Below are 21,013 nucleotides of genomic sequence, written 5' to 3'. Positions count from 1 at the left end.
GTCCTGTGTTGGAATAAACTGGAATATCATTACAGCACAATAGCAAACTCTTAATGTTTGATTGTAATCCAACAATGAGCAATTATGACAGAGGATATTAATGTTATATTATTGGACACCTTGATGTTAGCCAACCTGGTAAGACTGCAATGAAGTTGTAATCACCTGAAAAGGAAGGCGTAGCAGCAATGAGGGATGCCATGGCAACATGTTCCACCACATCGTCTAGGGAGAAGCAATGCCTTGCAATCAGAATCGCTGTAAACATGGCTATCTTGTCGTGAGTAGATGTATCAGAAACCTAAAATCAAACCACAAACAGATATGACTGCTATAACATCAATAACAGTTTACAATAAATACATTTAAATCAACCAGAAAGCCAATTGCCTGATTGATTTCTGGCCACATTTTGTCTATGAGAAGATTTAACTGTCTGAATGCACACAAACTTTTTAATGGTTGGCCATTATTGACATCAATTGATCATCAATGTTCTTCAACTAGCCTTTTACATTTGCACATATCATGCTTACAACATTTTCAGATATGGACTTTTTTTGAATGTCAAATGACCTTTGAATCACCGAATTCAACAGGTTTCTTGCCTTTACCAAGATGATTTACATGTCAAATATGATGTTTACCAAGATTTACATTGCAATTACATGTACAAGTTTTTCAAACTTTTTTGTCTGTTGATTTCAAATAACTACTGACCTCCACCAGTTTCAGTAGGTTTCTTGTACTAGCTATCATGTACATGCCCAGTAAGAAGTTCATCCAAGCTTTACTTTTGCAATTTTGTTGTGTTTTCTGGTTTCAGTCTATTGAGCTCTGTTCACCTCCAGTGATCTTTGACCTCCAACAGTTTCAATTGGCTTCTGTACTCACTACATTGTATGTACACTGAGTATGAGCATGAACATATTACTTTGTGAGGTATGCTTACAAGTTTTCCCTCTTTACCCCTGTTGACCTCAAATTACCTATGACCTCCACCAATGTAATATAGTCCTTTCACTTACCAAGGGGTATCTACATGTGAACTTCATCCAACTTTCAGTTGGTAAGCTACTATGTATACAAAGTTGACTTCAAGAGATCACCAATCTCGATAAGATTCTTGTACTCACCAAGGGGCATCAGAATCAAAAATATTTAGTTTTTGAGTTATCTTGACAAGCCAAGGGCATCACATACTGTACAGTACCGCTCACGTATAACTGGACATGTGTACGCGCACAGGATTGTATAAAGACGTATAAACAAGTACAACCACGCATAAACTTGTTGACAAAAAAAGTGCCGCGTAGACCCCGCATAGACACCTTGTATAATCCCTGTACAAGTTTATATGCAGGAAATGCTATTGTGCTCAATGAAAAGGGAATTAAGTCGCCGCAAGAATTAGTGAGATGTTTGAAACAGCCGTTTCTTACATCGTAGTTTAAGACGTGATATTCACCTAGCAGCGAAAAGGACACAGGTAAAGTGTTTGCCGCCGGTATAGAACTTAACTGTTTTTCGTTAATTGGGTTTCTATCCAGTGTTTCTTTTCCCGACTTTTTTTCAGTTGTAGAGGTTATATTCCACGGAGGATAAGTTTACTTTGAATGGTTGACAACATTTTGAAGATATAATAAAGTATTAGTTAGCGTTTCTTCTGTCAATTTTTAATATTAACCGCTTGTTGATTGTGAGGAAGCACTAATCTAAGCATCAATATTTGTGATAAAAAGGTTTTTCTTCAGAAAATATTTTTGACTAGTGTTTGGAATTTCAATGTATAAAGAAGTACTGGTTCTAACCTTATCATTGCATTTTGGGGGATGTCAGATCTTCAAGTGCAAAATATTGTTTTTTCATTAAAGGTTTTCTTGCGAGGTGTATACGGCATAACTTTCGATGTAGGCTAAGAGGTAGGATAGGCCGAGCCCTACATAGTTTTTATGAATTGTTACTTACATTCAATTTAATGCCTAACATGCCTAACAGGAGGAACTCACATAAAGTTTAACAAACTGGGGCACATTGTTGTAATTAATATAGTTTTCCTTGCTAAAGTTTTTGCACTGATTGTATCAATCGTTTGTGCTCCTAGTAGCGCTGTTTTCTTTGTTACTCTAATTCTTATCGGCTTAAGAATATGCTAACTCTGTGGTTGAGTATTTTGGAAAGGCTCAAGAGGCATAAATTGGGCTTGGTGCGATATTGAGTTTACCGACTCTTTTCTTCATCACAGTTTATTCTAACCCATAGAAGCTCTGCTATGTAAAGTGGCAGCGAATTCCATACGATTACAGATAATACGAGATTGTACGTCTTTACACACGTATAAGCCCTATTCAGGGGCACTAGAGCGAAGCCCTAAGCTGCATAGACACAGCGTAGACACGGCGTAGACACGGCGTAGAAAGTTGCATACACGTTTAACAAAGTATAATCACGTATAATTGAGTAGATAAACGTAGAGTATATGTCTACGCGAGTTATATGCGAGTGGTACTGTACATACAGCAACAAGTCCACACCTCACCATTGCATAGATGCCATTGCCCGTAGCAAGATATACAAAAGTAGATATTGCAGTGCAGAACACATGCTGACATCCAGTCTCTACATAACCCTGCAATATTCAGAGATTAACAATGAATGACTACAAATCACAGAAACTGACTGTATGATATGTGAACCAATAGGAATAATAAAGTCATATGTAGCCATTAGCCAACTATAAAACTGAAATACTTACATCAACTTTATCAACTTCACACAAGAGGTCAGTAAATCCACAACCATGGTTTGAGGAGCAGCAGAGTGCCCTCAACACCCCCAGCCATTCAGAAATAAGCCCATTACAACTGGCTGTCAGTTCTGCACACAGTATTGATAAGTCACGAATCCTGCAAATGTATTCAAAGGAGACATTTTAGGAAACACAAAACAACACATTTGTCAATATTCACTAGCCTGTCTGTAAGGTTCAAATTTATGAAGAAACCAATACATGCAGTTCTTTTGGGAAGATGATCAAGATACCAAGGGAATTAAGCATATGATATTTGATGAACTATAAACACAAACCTACAAGCTGTAAAGGGGCTACCGCAATATGTTTAACTACTTCACAATTTATAAGTCAAAAGCGCTATCAGCTCAGTAAGAAACAAATATTAAAGCAAGACAAAATATGCTCATACTTACTTACAAAAAGGGATATCTTTTCAAACTGACTATTCACAGCAAGGAGATTATTTTGGGTAGGCGGGTGTTTAGGCAACCAAAAGTGGTTCTTGGTTCACAGAAAAACATGCAGCAACAAACATAGTCTTATGCCTACCACTACAAAATGTCAACTATGATTATTAATCAACTATGATTGTAACTAATATCTCACCTCTCCATGCATGCTGCCAGTTTTGCAGATAGTCTGTATTGATTCCCACTGATAATATACTACTTCTATAGCTTTACGAACCAGCAGTAAGGCACTATGATTGTAACCAATATCACCTCTCATTGCATGCTGCCAGTGTTGCAGATAGTCATTTCATTTCATTTCATTTCATTTATTGAAACCAGTATAAATATAGCATATTTATAAAAAGGAGTACACATGTCAAACTAAAAATAAATAAATATGAAAACCATGATAGATAAGATGTTCAAAAGATTGCACATCAAGAAAGCGTTAAAACTATGTACATTACTAGAACTAGGTGAAACAATTAAAGAATATGAAAACCGTGATAGATAAGATATTCAAATGATTGCACATCAAGAAAGCGTTAAAACTATGTACATTACTAGAACTAGGTGAAACAATTAAAGAATATGAAAACCGTGATAGATAAGATATTCAAAAGATTGCACATCAAGAAAGCGTTTTAACTATATACATTACTAGAACTAGGTGAAACAATGAGTAAAATTAAATGAAAGGTTCCAAAATACCAAATTGAATGTAAATTGCAGCACGGTAGATGAAAGAGTTCTTATAAAGTTGAATTCTATATTTTGGCAAGATATGAGGGTTCCTAAGATTCCTGGTAGCTTTCACCAACAGACAATTAAGTGGCCCATGTAGTGGGTGATCTTTGTCGTCTCTAATTTTATTTGTCATCCTTACAAATTCATTCTTTGCAGCTGTGTTTACTTGATCCTTCAGTAATAGCTGGCTTACATTCAATATACGTGAAGTATACTTAAGGAATCTCATCAGTCTATGCTTGTCAGAAGATGATATAAAGTGATACCATAAAGGAACAGTATAAAGTAAATGTGGCAGAATAAAGGAGCTGAACACATTTTTCCTTGCACCTTCATTAAAGAATGACACAATATAGGCAAGACTTGAAACAAAATAATACACTTTTTTCAAGATTTTCGAGATATGCGACGTGAACGTTAGATTATCATCAATGCATACTCCTAGGTATTCAGTTCTTGATGTTCGTTCTACCTCAGATTCATGTATGGTGACACCTTGTGATCTTGCAGACAGAAGACCTTGATGTTTTATATTGATGTTAGCAAAGCACATTTCCTTCGACTTCTTAGCATTTAGCAACAAATTCTTTCTATCACATGTTGAAACCACGTCGTTGACTGATTGCTGATAGTTCAGCTGATCATTGACACAAGAACTCTTGGATATTTTGCATAATATAGCAGTGTCATCGGCATATTTTGTGATTGAGATATGACCACCAGACTTGATTTCATCCGTATATAATGTGAAGAGTAAAGCAGACAATGGACCACCCTGAGGCACTCCAACTTTAATCTCTGACCTATCAGACAACCCATTCTCCAATTTAACGTGTCTTGACCACCCAGTTAAGAACTGAGCAAGCCAGTGTAGGAGCCATGGTTCAGTGATGAAACCTGACAGATCTGTAATTAATTGATTTGGTAGGACGGTATTGAAAGCACTTGAGAAATCTAAGAAAAGCACCTTTGCTATTGTGGTTTCCTTGCAATTTAATTCTGACACAACCTCGTGGATAAGTAACAGCACAGCATCTACACATGATACACCTTTTCTGTAGGCGAATTGACGCTTGTCCCCAAATTGATTGATACTGTCAGTTAGTCGTGGCAGGAGGATCCTTTGCATGCTGTTAAAAGCAATACTTGCTAGGTCAATTGGTCTAAAATCATTCACATCTTTGGGATTCGCCACTTTTGGTACAGGTGATGTTAGTGCTGTTTTCCACAGGTTAGGGATCTGACTATGTTGTAAGCTTTCTTGGAAGAGTGATGTGTATATTGGAGCTAATTCAAAAGAAAAGAATTTAAAAACCCACCACGGAATTTTATCTGACCCACAAGCAACACCCCTTTTGACCTTCCCAAACTGTTTCCTTACCACATTGACATCAAGTTCATGACAACCCTCATTCTTCTCAGGTAGGTATAACGGTATATCTTTACTTATTGAGTCATTAAACCGTCCAAAATAGTCGGATAGTTCCTTCCCAAAATCTGCATTAACCCGCCTAGGCTGGTCATCTTTAGTAGGGTCTCTTATGGATTTGACGACATCCCAGAATGCACGAGAGTTTCCTTTTATTCCTCCTAAGGTGTCACTTCGCAGATTTTTTACGTGCTTATTGATTTCCCTCTGCATCCTGTTCCTGGAGATGTTGTCTTTGTCCTCGATGGCCTTCTGTTTTTCCTTTTCCAGTTGTTTGATCTTGTTGTCTGGGGGGATTCGCTTCATCATCTCAGCAGGTGTTATTTGCTTCATTGGTATGCATACATCGCTGACGAATCCAATGTAACTTGAAATGACGTCAGTTAATTCGTCTGGGTCATCGCAGCCTTCACGAAATACATTCCAGTCGGTCGTTTGAAGCATCTCTTGCATGCTCCTGACGTTATCAAATGACAAGTCCTTCTGTGATCTACTTCGTCGTTGCTTCTTAGCACGATGCTTCTCTGTGTACTTCGGGATGAGTAGGACACTGCTGTGGTCGGATGTGGATATCGGGTGGGATTTCTTTACATGGTAGACGTCACCCGTGACATACACGGCGTCCAGGACAGAATTGGACGAAGGGAAAGTAGCAAAATTCACCAGATTCTTGAAACCCATTGTCTCAATACATGCGATGCTTTCTCGATTGCCATCTCCAGCAATTATGAAGTGAGTTCGTGGGTTTTCCTTCTGGAGCTTAGTAATTGCTGATTTCAGTTCTTTATCTGCAGTTGAGAAATTTGATGACGGCCTGGTGTATACATTCACGATCGTTACATTCGACATGTCGCTGGGGAGGTATCGTGGCCTGGCTCTCACGGCAAGAAGCTCAATATCCGGGATTGAAATACTACAACATACCTTTGGGTAGCTCACTGCCCAGTCTTTCGAGATATACGTTATCAATCCACCGCCATTTGCCGAAAATTGTCTGTCATGGCGAAACATAAAGTAATTTGCCATGCGTAACGCTTCATCTGGCACACAGTGCTGTGGGATTTCATTTAGCCACTCTTTATTCGGTGATTGCAGTTTCGTCTCTTGCAATGTAATGAAACATAGATTTCGCATGTTTGTAACAGTTTGCTCCAGGTGTAAAAACTTTCCCTGAATACTGTTTACATTTGCTGTCAGTCCATAAGGAAAGCTGAAATTATGAGATTGAGTGTTTCTAATCCGATTCTGTATACCGGCCCGCGTACCTCTGTGCTTGCGAAGAATCGATTGTTCTTTCAATATGTCCACCAACCGTGACTCTATTGTGTGGGTCTGCATACTCCTTCGAATATTGTGAAGTGTCTCCGAGCTATAGTGTAGGCTTCGAGCACCTCCCACGATATCGGTATTGTTAGGGTTCATCCTACTATCCTATGTCAATAGCAGAAGGCCTATAAAAAGTCTGTATTGATTCCCACTGATAATATACTACTTCTATAGCTATAAGAACCAGCAGTAAGGAACTATGATTGTAACTAATATCTCACCTCTCCATGCTGCCAGTGTTGCAGATAGTCTGTATTGATTCCCACTGATAATATACTACTTCTATAGCTTTACGAACCAGCAGTAAGGCACTATGATTGTAACTAATATCTCACCTCTCCATGCTGTCAGTGTTGCAGATAGTCTGTATTGATTCCCACTGATAATATACTACTTCTATAGCTTTACGAACCAGCAGTAAGTAACTATGATTGTAACTAATATCTCACCTCTCCATGCTGCCAGTGTTGCAGATAGTCTGTATTGATTCCCACTGATAATATACTACTTCTATAGCTTTACGAACCAGCAGTAAGGCACTATGATTGTAACTAATATCTCACCTCTCCATGCTGTCAGTGTTGCAGATAGTCTGTATTGATTCCCACTGATAATATACTACTTCTATAGCTATAAGAACCAGCAGTAAGGCACTATGATTGTAACTAATATCTCACCTCTCCATGCTGCCAGTGTTGCAGATAGTCTGTATTGATTCCCACTGATAATATACTACATCTATAGCTTTACGAACCAGCAGTAAGGAACTATGATTGTAACTAATATCTCACCTCTCCATGCATGCTGCCAGTGTTGCAGATAGTCTGTATTGATTCCCACTGATAATATACTACTTCTATAGCTTTACGAACCAGCAGTAAGTAACTATGATTGTAACTAATATCTCACCTCTCCATGCTGCCAGTGTTGCAGATAGTCTGTATTGATTCCCACTGATAATATACTACTTCTATAGCTTTACGAACCAGCAGTAAGGCACTATGATTGTAACTAATATCTCACCTCTCCATGCTGTCAGTGTTGCAGATAGTCTGTATTGATTCCCACTGATAATATACTACTTCTATAGCTATAAGAACCAGCAGTAAGGCACTATGATTGTAACTAATATCTCACCTCTCCATGCTGCCAGTGTTGCAGATAGTCTGTATTGATTCCCACTGATAATATACTACATCTATAGCTTTACGAACCAGCAGTAAGGAACTATGATTGTAACTAATATCTCCTCTCCATGCATGCTGCCAGTGTTGCAGATAGTCTGTATTGATTCCCACTGATAATATACTACTTCTATAGCTTTACGAACCAGCAGTAAGTAACTATGATTGTAACTAATATCTCACCTCTCCATGCTGCCAGTGTTGCAGATTGCTATCAGAGCATTACACACAAAACTGTACCGGTTCACACTGTTTTCACTCAACTGTTTACCTAAAGTGGACAAGTTAAAGTGACGACTTCTGAAAAGAAAAATTTGCTTGACATTAATAGTAATAATATGTAAAACAGCATAGCTGGAAAACTGACTTAAATACTTTTTACCGATATTTCTCCAGTCACAGGTGATTCATATATTGAACCTTCCTACTGGATAAATACAGACTTTAGTGACTACAATGCCAAAAGAGCCCAGCTAGTTAGTGTATAGTTTGTTTAGACTGCATTTAACTGTTGTATATTATCAATGTTTTTTTTGTATTTTGTATCATTCATTGTATCAACGTTCTTTGTATTTTGTATCACTCATTGTATTGCTCACCGCAGATATGTAGTTTCCTTCTGGGATTCAATAAAGTTAACTTACTTACTTATGGATACTGTCTTAACTTTCTGGAATGAAAGGTTTGATATTTTGGTTTATTCCCACGACATACTTACTTTGGGTTGGCGATGTATTCTTGCATGTAGTTTTCGTTCCACTTCAAGTTTGATTCTGACGGTTGGATGTTTGTTGTTTGTTGTTCTTTCACTTTTGATGCTACACTGCTGAACATATCTGAGAATTTCACCTGTCAAGAGAATTACAGGTTAATCAAGTTTAATAGTTTATTGCAATCAATCTAGTAATATATTCCAATACTCTTATCATTAAAGTTTTGGAAAGATATAAATTGATACACATTTCTGAACCATTTGGACCAAATCGAATAAAGACTGCTTGCCTGAAAATGTTAATGTAAAATTCCACATAAATTACTAGCTTATGGGAGTATCAAGATGATGCACTTTGGGAGAAATGTTTTGATTAAATATGCTATTTAAAACAGATGTCCATGCTAAACACAATAGCAAAGTGTTCCATCCCTTGGTTAAAATCTCTTGTATAATATCCTGATGAAATTGTGACCACCAAATATCTGCAGCAGTATTAATTGCTTCTAATATACTATACCATAAATTAAACTAACACAACAAGAAAATGATTTTCTATAGAATGCCAACAAAAACTTACCTTCAGAAAACTACACGACATGTAGAGGTCATAGAGATAGGCCAGTATACAACGCTCCGCCGAGGTACAATTGGTAACATTGTTAACATGTTTCACTACCCCGCACAACCTGAAAGAACATTACACATTCTGTAAATAATGAATTATCAATCCTCTTCTTTCATATTTAACTGACATGATCCACAACAAACATTATTATTACATTTAATGCCTCTCCACTTTCCTGCTCACCATACCATAATGCTAGTCATAATAATACAACACATGACATGGAGTCGCCAACTATATCTATATATATATATATATATATATATATATCATGATAAAGAATCAGGACTGCAAGGAGAGTGCTCTATGCTATAATAGCAGAGCCTAAATATATAGGTATATGCCTTGGTAAGTACAGTTGTAACTCAGAGTTTCACGCCCAGTGAACCGTGCACGTAAGAAATAGGGTTCGTGTTCCCCATAGAATAATTCCTGCACAGCAAGTATTTGTTCAGTTGTCTGATGATCGCCACCCTAAGGGCGTGAAACCCCGAGTTACAGCTGTACTTACCAAGGCATATACCTATATATATATATATATATATATATATATATATATATATATATATATATATATATATATATATATATATATATATATATATATATATATATGTGCCAAGTATGAGATTCTTTAAAGTTTGATCGCCACATAGGCATGTTTAAAAGTCTCTGATAGCAGTGTTAAATGTCTACAATATATCACAATTAATTTCATGTCAAATTCACTGTTAATGAGACACAGGACTCACAGTTCAAATATTGTAGCAGTTTGGTCCTTAGAGCCAAGCAAACATGCCTGATATCTTCTCAGGACACCAACAATGCTTAGACAGACATTTGTTGTGTAGTTCTCTGGAGCTTTGTCTTTCAGGACTTCTGAATCAAGGACATTGATGTGGTCCAGCAGCTACAATATAAGGATGAAATTTCATAATATTATTGTAATCATACTTGCTGACTGATTGCATTAGCACCTACTGGTGGTAAATGCACCATGCATGGAGACCAAGACAGTTCAAACCATTAAGCTGTTCAAATGTTCTCACTAGACTTGTTAACCATAGGAACACCACAAGAAGCTTAATAATTCATACTCACAATATTCTCATAATAAATGTTCACCTACCTTCACAATAAATTCTAACATGCCGTGAATATTCAATGCATCTTCTAATAAATCTAGCAGACATATTATTTGTTCCAGAGATGGCAGTGTCTCCCAGCCAGACCTGGTACAAGTTTGAACTCTCTCTAAGATGTGCTTAGCAGCAGCTGTCGTCAGCAGGTGTTGATCAAAATAAGGTAAGAGCTTTAACTTTGCTATGGCAACATCCTGACCACTGTCCACTTTCAGCCTCTTTTCAAGAGAATCAGTTTTCCTAGAAAGATCAGTCTTTTGATCACTCAGCAATATAATAATGTCTCGTTTTACCCCTCTGATGTAGCTACGAACTTCTTTTCGTACTTTGCCATATCCGTAAAGTAATAGCAAACGCTGGTTTGTTTCATGGGTGGAGATTTCCCCCTGGGGTAGAGGGAAGTGTTTTGAATACAGCAGATGTCGATTGAGTTTAAGGACCTGAGGTGAAGGGGATCGACTATCTTCCTCTGACTTCTTCTCCTGGTCTTCTGATTCTTGGCTGTCCTGATCATCATCATACACATCTGAATTAGATTCATACTTCTGATTTTGCAGAGTTTCCATGATAAACTTTTGCTGGAATGAGTAAGACTGATTTTCCTGGGCACCCATATCCTGAGGAGGTGCAGGCGCAGGAGGAGGTTTATCAAAAATGTCATAGTCATCAGAGCGATCAGAAGAATCTTCCTTTCCATCATCAACCTCATCTTTCTGTGAGAAAGCATTAATGACAGCATTAAAACTGAAAAACGGCTAATGAAAACTACCAGATCTTAAATGCATTGAAGAGTGTAAAAGGTTTGGTGCTGACAATTGTACTGCTTGTCTTGCAAATTAGACTAAGTTAGATCATAAGTAACCAATGTTAATCCTATGAACTCATATTGCACTTATATAGATGAGACATACACAGTTTTGCTTAACTGTAGTTATGATTGTACTTAGATATACCATCCCTTCATCATGGAAGTGAATTACCATAGCTGGTCTGTGATGTCATCAGACTAACCAATGTTAATCCTATGAACTCACATTGCACTTATATACTAGATGAGACATACACAGTATAGTTTAACTCTAGTTATGATTGTACTTAGATATACCATTACTTCATCATGGAAGTGAATTACCATAGCTGGTCTGTGATGTCATCAGAGTAACCAATGTTAATCCTATGAACTCACATTGACACTTATATACTAGATGAGACATACACAGTATAGTTTAACTGTAGTTATGATTGTACTTAGATATACCATTACTTCATCATGGAAGTGAATTACCATAGCTGGTCTGTGATGTCATCAGACTAACCAATGTTAATCCAATGAACTCACATTGACACTTATATAGATGAGACATACACAGTATAGTTTAACTGTAGTTATGATTGTACTTAGATATACCATTACTTCATCATGGAAGTGAATTACCATAGCTGGTCTGTGATGTCATCAGACTAACCAATGTTAATCCAATGAACTCACATTGACACTTATATAGATGAGACATACACAGTATAGTTTAACTGTAGTTATGATTGTACTTAGATATACCATCCCTTCATCATGGAAGTGAATTACCATAGCTGGTCTGTGATGTCATCAGACTAACCAATGTTAATCCAATGAACTCACATTGACACTTATATAGATGAGACATACACAGTATAGTTTAACTGTAGTTATGATATATACCATTCCTTCATCATGGAAGTGAATTACCATAGCTGGTCTGTGATGTCATCAGAGTAACCAATGTTAATCCTATGAACTCACATTGACACTTATATACTACATGAGACATACACAGTATAGTTTAACTCTAGTTATGATTGTATATATACCATTACTTCATCATGGAAGTGAATTACCATAGCTGGTCTGTGATGTCATCAGAGTAACCAATGTTAATCCTATGAACTCACATTGACACTTATATACTACATGAGACATACACAGTATAGTTTAACTCTAGTTATGATTGTACTTAGATATACCATTACTTCATCATGGAAGTGAATTACCATAGCTGGTCTGTGATGTCATCAGAGTAACCAATGTTAATCCTATGAACTCACATTGACACTTATATACTAGATGAGACATACACAGTATAGTTTAACTCTAGTTATGATTGTACTTAGATATACCATTACTTCATCATGGAAGTGAATTACCATAGCTGGTCTGTGATGTCATCAGAGTAACCAATGTTAATCCAATGAACTCACATTGACACTTATATACTAGATGAGACATACACAGTATAGTTTAACTCTAGTTATGATTGTACTTAGATATACCATTCCTTCATCATGGAAGTGAATTACCATAGCTGGTCTGTGATGTCATCAGGTCAGATGTTCTTCAACAGCTTTACTTTCATTATATTGTTCATTTTCCCTTGAAATGTTAATCTGATTGGAAGTTTTCATGTTATCTTCATTGAAGGAGCATATTGAAAATCTGATAATTTAGCAACAATTACTGGCTTCCAGTTCAATTAAACCTTTTAAAATGTAAATGAGAGTTAATTTTACAAAATTTGCAATATAAAAGAAGAAATCATGACTAAAACCATCACAGTTTATGGAAAACCCAAGCTCATTAACGGTTGTCAATAGGGTGCGTCGGTATAAGCAAAAACAGATATCGATATACCCGCTGACGAATAACTGGTATTACCAGGTTAATTTTGCAGAACTGCTACTTCCAGTGTTAACTGTACTATCAAACACCAGCATGAACCGTATTGACACTAGCCTAACCAACAAATGTATTTGTGGTTTGATGACCCCGACTTCTCATCTTTTTTTCCTTTTGCAGCAACTTATTTAAAAATTTGAGTAAAAAGAAACTTAAGTACGAAAAATCAGTGTCGTTTACGTGTCTTTCATTTCAACGCGAACGCACAGTACACTCCACCATGAGGCCCAGTCTAACAACAAACAGTAGCATGAAATAGGTATGGGAATTACCAGGTATATGGATCGGTATAATAACAGGTATTAATACACGTAATGTGCAGAATCAGTATAAGAAGAGGTATGAATATACGTAATGCGCATAATCGGTATAATAACAGGTATGAATATACTGATAAGGAGAATCAGTGTAATAACAGGTATAAATGTATGTAATTTGCACATAAAACTAAGTATGCAAACTGTAAAGGAACTTGTGAGAACCATTTGGTGGGAAGCTACTTGCGAGTACGGTAGAACTAGGCTGAAGTTTAAAGCAATTAGTCGTAGCAAAGTGAAGGTATTATTATACAATGTAACTGGGTAAATAACTCTAATTTGTCAAGTAGCGGTCTGTAAAAAAGAACCTTGGGGGACACCTTTTTGAAATGGTATTCTGAAATATAAAGAGAGTGACATCTTAGAACCACAAAACTTCGGTGGCATTGTCAAAGTAGTCAGATATAGACCAGGTTATCCCATCACAGGGCTACCACCAGCTGTAAAATTAAGGGGGGGATTTCTCCTTTGACCAACTATTTGGGGGGGGGGGTATTTGAGTATACTTGGGGGGATTTTTTGAAATGTGGATTATAAAATAAAAATATGATACTGTCTGACTCCAAAAGCTCCAGTTTTAAACCTTATCAGCAGGAGTTAAAACAATAACATGGAAAACACATCATTACCAGGTCCATATGATAGTACTGATAGTCCTTGATGGCAAACCAGTTTTGTAGTGACATAGAATTAAAGTTGATTTTCCACACAATCCTGCCAATGTTAAATACTCAGTGATATATGATGAATAAGCATACTCATCATCATTAACATATTCTTACCACTTCCTTGCCACGTGGTCTGCCTTGTCCATCCAGTCCTTGATCTGACGGAATTCCCAGAGGTATAGAGTTGATGAGATTGCCACGTGAAATCAGGAGACACATATAAGCATCAAGAGAGAATACTTCATTCTGGATCAATTGACTAAAGAGAAGGATCAAACTGGAGAAGGCTCGTTTCTCTTCTGGAGAGCTGTTTTCATCTGTAATGAAATTAAAATAAACGTCTTATTAGTGGCTTACTGTTACTACTGAATTCTTGGTAAGATGTAAAATAACTTCAGGGCCAGGGCCCTTCATAAATATGCATGAACCATTTGTAGCACATATCAGCATGTCTCTGCTATCTACAAAGATCCAATTTTGAAGATCAAACATATGGTTTCCACATGAGTAACTGCAATTTGATATATAATCCCTCACCCGGTAAACTCATCATACTAAAAAAATAACACTCAGCCCACCTCCTCATAAATATGCATGATATCAATTGCAAGACACATCACTGTTAGTTTCACTATGTGGATATTTTGTATCTGGCAACAGCAAAGTGAGTAATACCATAATGGCAACTAAATTGAAAATGTCTCTGTTTTCTACAATAATGCTCACATCATTTATCAATAAAGGAACTGCATAGTTCTCTCACAAAGTTACATTTTGATAAAAATTCAAATAAGAACATTGACTGCAAATAAAGACTCCAAATTCAAAGGATATTCCAAGGATAAATAATCAAGAATACTATAATGAGAGGAAAATCTCATGAAGAACCTGATGACATCACACACCACCTACAGTGTTCCAATTCCTGGAGTAAGAGAGGGTTAAAACCCACTCAACCATATTTAGAGTTAGGGATAAAATAAAGTTTTCAACTAACTGTGTCGTATAGTTTTGTTCATGCGGAGGAGTCAGTTGGCTTGAGGTGTGTTTTACTTAACTAAATGTTATGAGGATATTATACCAACTTTTCTTGAACGTCTAAGTTAATATTTCGCATAACTTTACTGATAGTTTACTGACTGACCTAATTAATTCTAGAGTGGAGCCAAAACAGTTTACTCCATGAAACGTTCCTTGGAAACGTGCCAAAAAATGATAACAAACAGGTGTTAGACAGGGGATGAGCTCACAGTTGTTTGGCAAGGTACCTGGGAAAATTCGCAGAACATTTACCGTAGTATTTGGTTAGGGTTAACACTGCAGTTGTAAAATGTATGTAAAGTGCATGCTATTCATTGCTAGGCAGTCTAGAAACGGGGCTTTGCCGAACGTTTTTTGTTTCATTATATCGAAAGTTTGTAAGTTAAACTTTTTATAGATTGTAAGACAGATTAAATCTCGTTTCATTTTCTTACATGATATAGCTACTCTAGCTTCTCAGTTTAAAATTTTCATCAGTTTTGTGACAATTTAAATTAAAAAAGTTGTCAGTATTTTGCATCCTCAACTGAGATATTTTTATCGCCAGACACACAAAAATAGCACAATTTTTCAGGGAGGGGTTCCACCCCTTGACCCCACCGGGTCAGTCTGTGTGTTTGCTGCGCAAACACTGGAGGGAAATCGCCAGTTGTTTTTAGTGTGTTCGTGGGAAATTGAACAAGGTTTTCCAACGCTGGGGTCCCAATATATTGTCACATCAATAATGATAATACCATAAATATCAGTATATTTAACAATGCAGTTTGCTCTTAAGAATGAAGGCACCCATAAATAGGTGTCTAGGACAAGGTTTTCATCCATTCAACATACACACCATTATTTTTTTCAACAATGAAAAGATTTTTGACAACAAAATCAAGAACCAAAGCACTAATATAAATAAAGAGGAAAGCATTGGTCTTTATAGATACTTGAAAACTGTTGTTTGTCTTTTGTATTCAATCCTTTCTCATAACTTTAACCTCTCACCCTACCCCCTAGAAACAGGGTGAGCAATCACCAGTTACAAGAAGCTAACTTCCACTTCTTTCTGACTGTCAATTCTACTCTTCCTCCCAACCCACATTCAATGCATCATCCAAACAACAGCCCATGTCGGACCCTGTACAGTCTTTCTTGTTTATATACGTATGACCATATCTCACAGCCACACCTGGGCCCAACCTTTAAATGCTCAAAATTGATGTCCCTGTAGCACTCTAATTGTGAAATGAACCTTGATGACAGGCCGGCCCTGGGCAGGCACCTTGCACTGTACCCGTGCAAAGTTGTTACCATATGGTTTCTTTGCAACATACAGTACATACTCTGTTTCTCTGTACCAGAGACAATATAGCACATAAAAGATATACATCATCCTTTCTTAACAGTACAAAAGTTCCAGGAACATGCAAAGTTTGCAATAAAAGTAAAAACTGCACCTTCATTCTAACTTACTATACAAACAACTAAACAGATACCAGTATTTCAAGGTATGAATATGTACACACCACCAAATACAGATATTCCGATTATGACATGGTATTTGAAAACATGTGGGGAGTAATGAGACACTGTACAAAATCGGGAACAACAGTTGAAGCAAAAAGGAGATTTTGGGTAATAGAATTAACCTTCACTGTTCTATATTACTTGGTCCTCCTGTTTTCTGTTGCCTAGAATGATACAATGGCTGACCAAGATGGATCGGATGATAGACAAAGGATACTCATTACCTGCGACAGAGTTTGGTAATATCCCTGACCATGATGGATCAAATGATATATAAAGCATATGAATTACCTGCTACAGAGTTTGGTAATATCCCTGACCATGATGGATCAAATGATATATAAAGCATATGAATTACCTGCTACAGAGTTTGGTAATATCCCTGACCATGATGGATCAAATGATATATAAAGCATACGAATTACCAGCTATAAGTGTTTGGTAATATCCCTGATCATGATGGATCAAATGATATACAAAGCATATGAATTACCAGCTATAAGTGTTTGGTAATATCCCTGACCATGATGGATCAAATGATATATAAAGCATATGAATTACCAGCTATAAGTGTTTGGTAATATCCCTGACCAAGATGGATCAAATGATATAAAAAGCATATGAATTATCAGCTATATGTGTTTGGTAATATCCCTGACCATGACAGATCAATTGATAGATGAAGGATATGAATTATCAGCTATAAGTGTTTGGTAATATCCCTGATCATGAAGAATCAATTGATAGATGAAGGATATGAATTACCAGCTATAATTGTTTGGTAATATCCCTGATCATGAAGGATCAAATGATATATAAAGCATATGAATTACCAGCTATAAGTGTTTGGTAATATCCCTGACCATGATGGATCAAATGATATACAAAGCATATGAATTACCAGCTATAAGTGTTTGGTAATATCCCTGACCATGAGGGATCAATTGATAGATGAAGGATATGAATTATCAGCTATAAGTGTTTGGTAATATCCCTGATCATGAAGGATCAAATGATATATAAAGCATATGAATTACCAGCTATAAGTGTTTGGTAATATCCCTGACCATGATGGATCAAATGATATACAAAGCATATGAATTACCAGCTATAAGTGTTTGGTAATATCCCTGACCATGAGGGATCAATTGATAGATGAAGGATATGAATTATCAGCTATAAGTGTTTGGTAATATCCCTGATCATGAAGGATCAAATGATATATAAAGCATATGAATTACCAGCTATAAGTGTTTGGTAATATCCCTGACCACGATGGATCAAATGATATATAAAGCATATGAATTACCAGCTATAAGTGTTTGGTAATATCCCTGATCATGATGGATCAAATGATATACAAAGCATATGAATTACCAGCTATAAGTGTTTGGTAATATCCCTGACCATGATGGATCAATTGATATATAAAGCATATGAATTACCAGCTATAAGTGTTTGGTAATATCCCTGACCATGATGGATCAAATGATATATATAGCATATGAATTACCAGCTATAAGTGTTTGGTAATATCCCTGCCCAAGATGGATCAAATGATATATAAAGCATATGAATTACCAGCTATAAGTGTTTGGTAATATCCCTGACCATGACGGATCAATTGATAGATGAAGGATATGAATTATCAGCTATAAGTGTTTGGTAATATCCCTGATCATGATGGATCAATTGATAGATGAAGGATATGAATTATCAGCTATAAGTGTTTGGTAATATCCCTGATCATGATGGATCAATTGATAGATGAAGGATATGAATTATCAGCTATAAGTGTTTGGTAATATCCCTGATCATGATGGATCAAATTATGGATGAAGGTTATGCATTACCTGCAACAGGTGCTTGGTTATCTAAGAAATCCTGCAATATTCTTTGAAACACCGGTGGTGCCTGGTTCTCTAAAAACTGGTTCATAATTGTTCCAGATTTACTTTCCAACTGGTCTAGGTCAAAGGTTTTCTGAAAAACAGATAAATAGTTATGTTGAATAATGCTTCATTGTTTTTTGAGTTTCATTACTGGTTATGTTAATGGTGTAGCATGTTCATGCTCACTTAATGTTACATTTATTTCATATTTTTACTGACATTAAGTAAAACTGTTTCAAGTGGATATTCATGCTAAGGTGCAATGACTTTAATTGGTATTTTGATACATTAAGTTCTTAAATCTTGTTTAATGTCCTCCACCTCACTTGAATATATATATATACATAACTTTATTAACAATTTCTACTCTCTTGTGTACCAAGTTTTCTCTAACTGAACATTCTAACAAAGCACAACTTTATAGATTTCTTTAACTCGACACAACTATCAAGATGACAATTGTTAGCATGTAAACAAACCTCATCCTCCAGTTCAATCATTCGTCTCTCCAAGAGATGTGTAACAACAAAAGCTCTGTGCTCTCCACTGCGCTGAGGACAGACTGCCCAGGAACAAAGCAAAAGGATAACAGGCTCCTCCCCAAATGGGACCTATGAAACAAAGATACTGTTTGACCTTTCCTGACCAAACAACAACCAACCAACTACAAGGAAACAGATGCATCACTACACAAGGAAAACAATCACAGAACATTCATAACTAGGAGCAACCTAAATAAATACACACTTAAAGTGTATTAGCCTGTCTCAAGCAATTCCAAGCAATAATCAATGCGGTAGGGATGAACATGTAACAAAACTTCCAGGTTATCCTTAAACCAAAAAATGAAACGTTTAGTGGTTCCAATGCCCATACATTCATAGTGTGGTCAGCCATACATGTTAGTATACATGAACTTTGTGCACACCACAATGAAGAGGGATTATTTATTGACTGTGGCAACATAAAAAGGAAGGTACCAGTAGTCAGTTATCATGTTGACAAAGACTATTTAGTGACATAGTAAGAGAACAGATACACGCATAAATATTAATGAGTTCAAGTTTTATGATCTCATTAACATGTATCTATATACTTACAATACTAGTACATGTATAAAAGTAATTAGACATCAGATATATCTTATTAAGAATTTTATGTTCACTGATTAATATTCATGATATGCACACAAAAAACAACATGGTTGATTGCATGAATGTGTGACAAATCCAATAAGCCAAGGATGAAAACTATGTAACATTTGGTTCTTGTCTTGTGTTTAAAGGCCAGCTTTTGCAATTTGATGAATATTAATGACGTAAACTTGTCACAACGTGCTTATCATGTACCAACAACACCATGCCAGTTTGAACCAAATTTTACATGAAGCCCTCCCATTTATTAATATTCATGGCATAGGAATCAACAATTTACTCATCACAAGGCATCTACCTACTATGTATGACATTGATCTTGTGGTTGTTGAGATATCATGTTTACAAGCTGTTTTTGATTAAACACCATTCACCATGAAGATTTATGAGGAAAAAATAGTTGTTGCAAAGAACATGTGCATACTATGTAGTTACATCACCAAGCATAAATTAAATCAGACAGACAGTTGCAGAGATATGGACATTTAACAAAAAACCTGAATCTAAACGACCAACAAGGCTTATGCTAATAGTGGACCTGCATATCATGTGCCAGATTTGTTTCTCTGGGAGTAGTTCATGTGATTTTCAGCTTTGACCTCTCTTGAACCCAATGACTTTTGAACTCAACAGCAAAATCCAGCATGATTTTTGTACTCACTTCTGAGGACTTACATACCAAGTGTGGGGTTCACCTCAGCTTTAACTCAAATAACCTTTGACATAAAACAAAGATGATAGGATTTTATAGTGGCAAAGGTAGATCCACATTCCAACCTTTACTTTTGCAGTTATTTCAGTCATCATGTATGCACATCTCATATGACCAGACTCCCATAAACCCAGTTGCCAACCAATGCAACTCACAACATTTGAAAATTATAATTCTGTAAGTTCAACGTGAACAACAGTCTCTTTACATATGATCCACAGCAGAAATGCACCATCTTGTGATTTCTTTCATTATTCCCAGTAAATCTGCAATGATATAACTTCTGAAATGACAAAAACCTTTCAAAGATCAAAATACTAATACCCAATATGATAATCTTGAAAACTTTACCTCGCTTCCTTCACGTTGAGATGCTCCAGGGAAAATTTTATGATATAAGGAGTCCAAGGAATTGTTAGAGTCACACTTCTCAAAATTATGTTTGTCTAAATATTCCAATGTTTGCAACTCCTTACTAATGGTATGTCCTGGAAAGAAAGAGAAGATAATGAGTTTTGCCCCTTAGAAAAGAACAGTGATTCCTGAAATCTTTGCATAGAAGGCAAAAACTTGTATTTCACCATAGATGATCA

At 36.4% G+C, this 21,013-nt stretch overlaps 1 protein-coding gene across 3 annotated transcripts in view; it reads right to left on the bottom strand.

Annotated features, from left to right (window-relative positions):
* Positions 1-21,013, bottom strand: part of LOC139975329 (mediator of RNA polymerase II transcription subunit 12-like protein) — a 93,230-nt gene that overhangs the window by 44,340 nt on the left and 27,877 nt on the right. For all 3 annotated transcript variants that reach the window (XM_071983183.1, XM_071983181.1, XM_071983184.1), the window contains 11 exons: positions 20,772-20,908; positions 19,034-19,165; positions 18,516-18,645; positions 14,224-14,426; positions 10,402-11,127; positions 10,025-10,182; positions 9,225-9,333; positions 8,651-8,781; positions 8,116-8,232; positions 2,756-2,906; positions 166-301 (listed from right to left, as the gene is read on the bottom strand). In XM_071983183.1, the coding sequence (XP_071839284.1) occupies positions 166-301; positions 2,756-2,906; positions 8,116-8,232; positions 8,651-8,781; positions 9,225-9,333; positions 10,025-10,182; positions 10,402-11,127; positions 14,224-14,426; positions 18,516-18,645; positions 19,034-19,165; positions 20,772-20,908 (2,130 nt within the window). The remainder of the gene's footprint in view (positions 1-165; positions 302-2,755; positions 2,907-8,115; positions 8,233-8,650; positions 8,782-9,224; positions 9,334-10,024; positions 10,183-10,401; positions 11,128-14,223; positions 14,427-18,515; positions 18,646-19,033; positions 19,166-20,771; positions 20,909-21,013) is intronic.

The sequence above is a fragment of the Apostichopus japonicus genome, chromosome 10 (assembly GCF_037975245.1).
Source record: "Apostichopus japonicus isolate 1M-3 chromosome 10, ASM3797524v1, whole genome shotgun sequence".
NCBI lineage: Eukaryota > Metazoa > Echinodermata > Holothuroidea > Aspidochirotida > Stichopodidae > Apostichopus > Apostichopus japonicus.
This window is presented reverse-complemented; position numbering and strand designations above follow the sequence as displayed.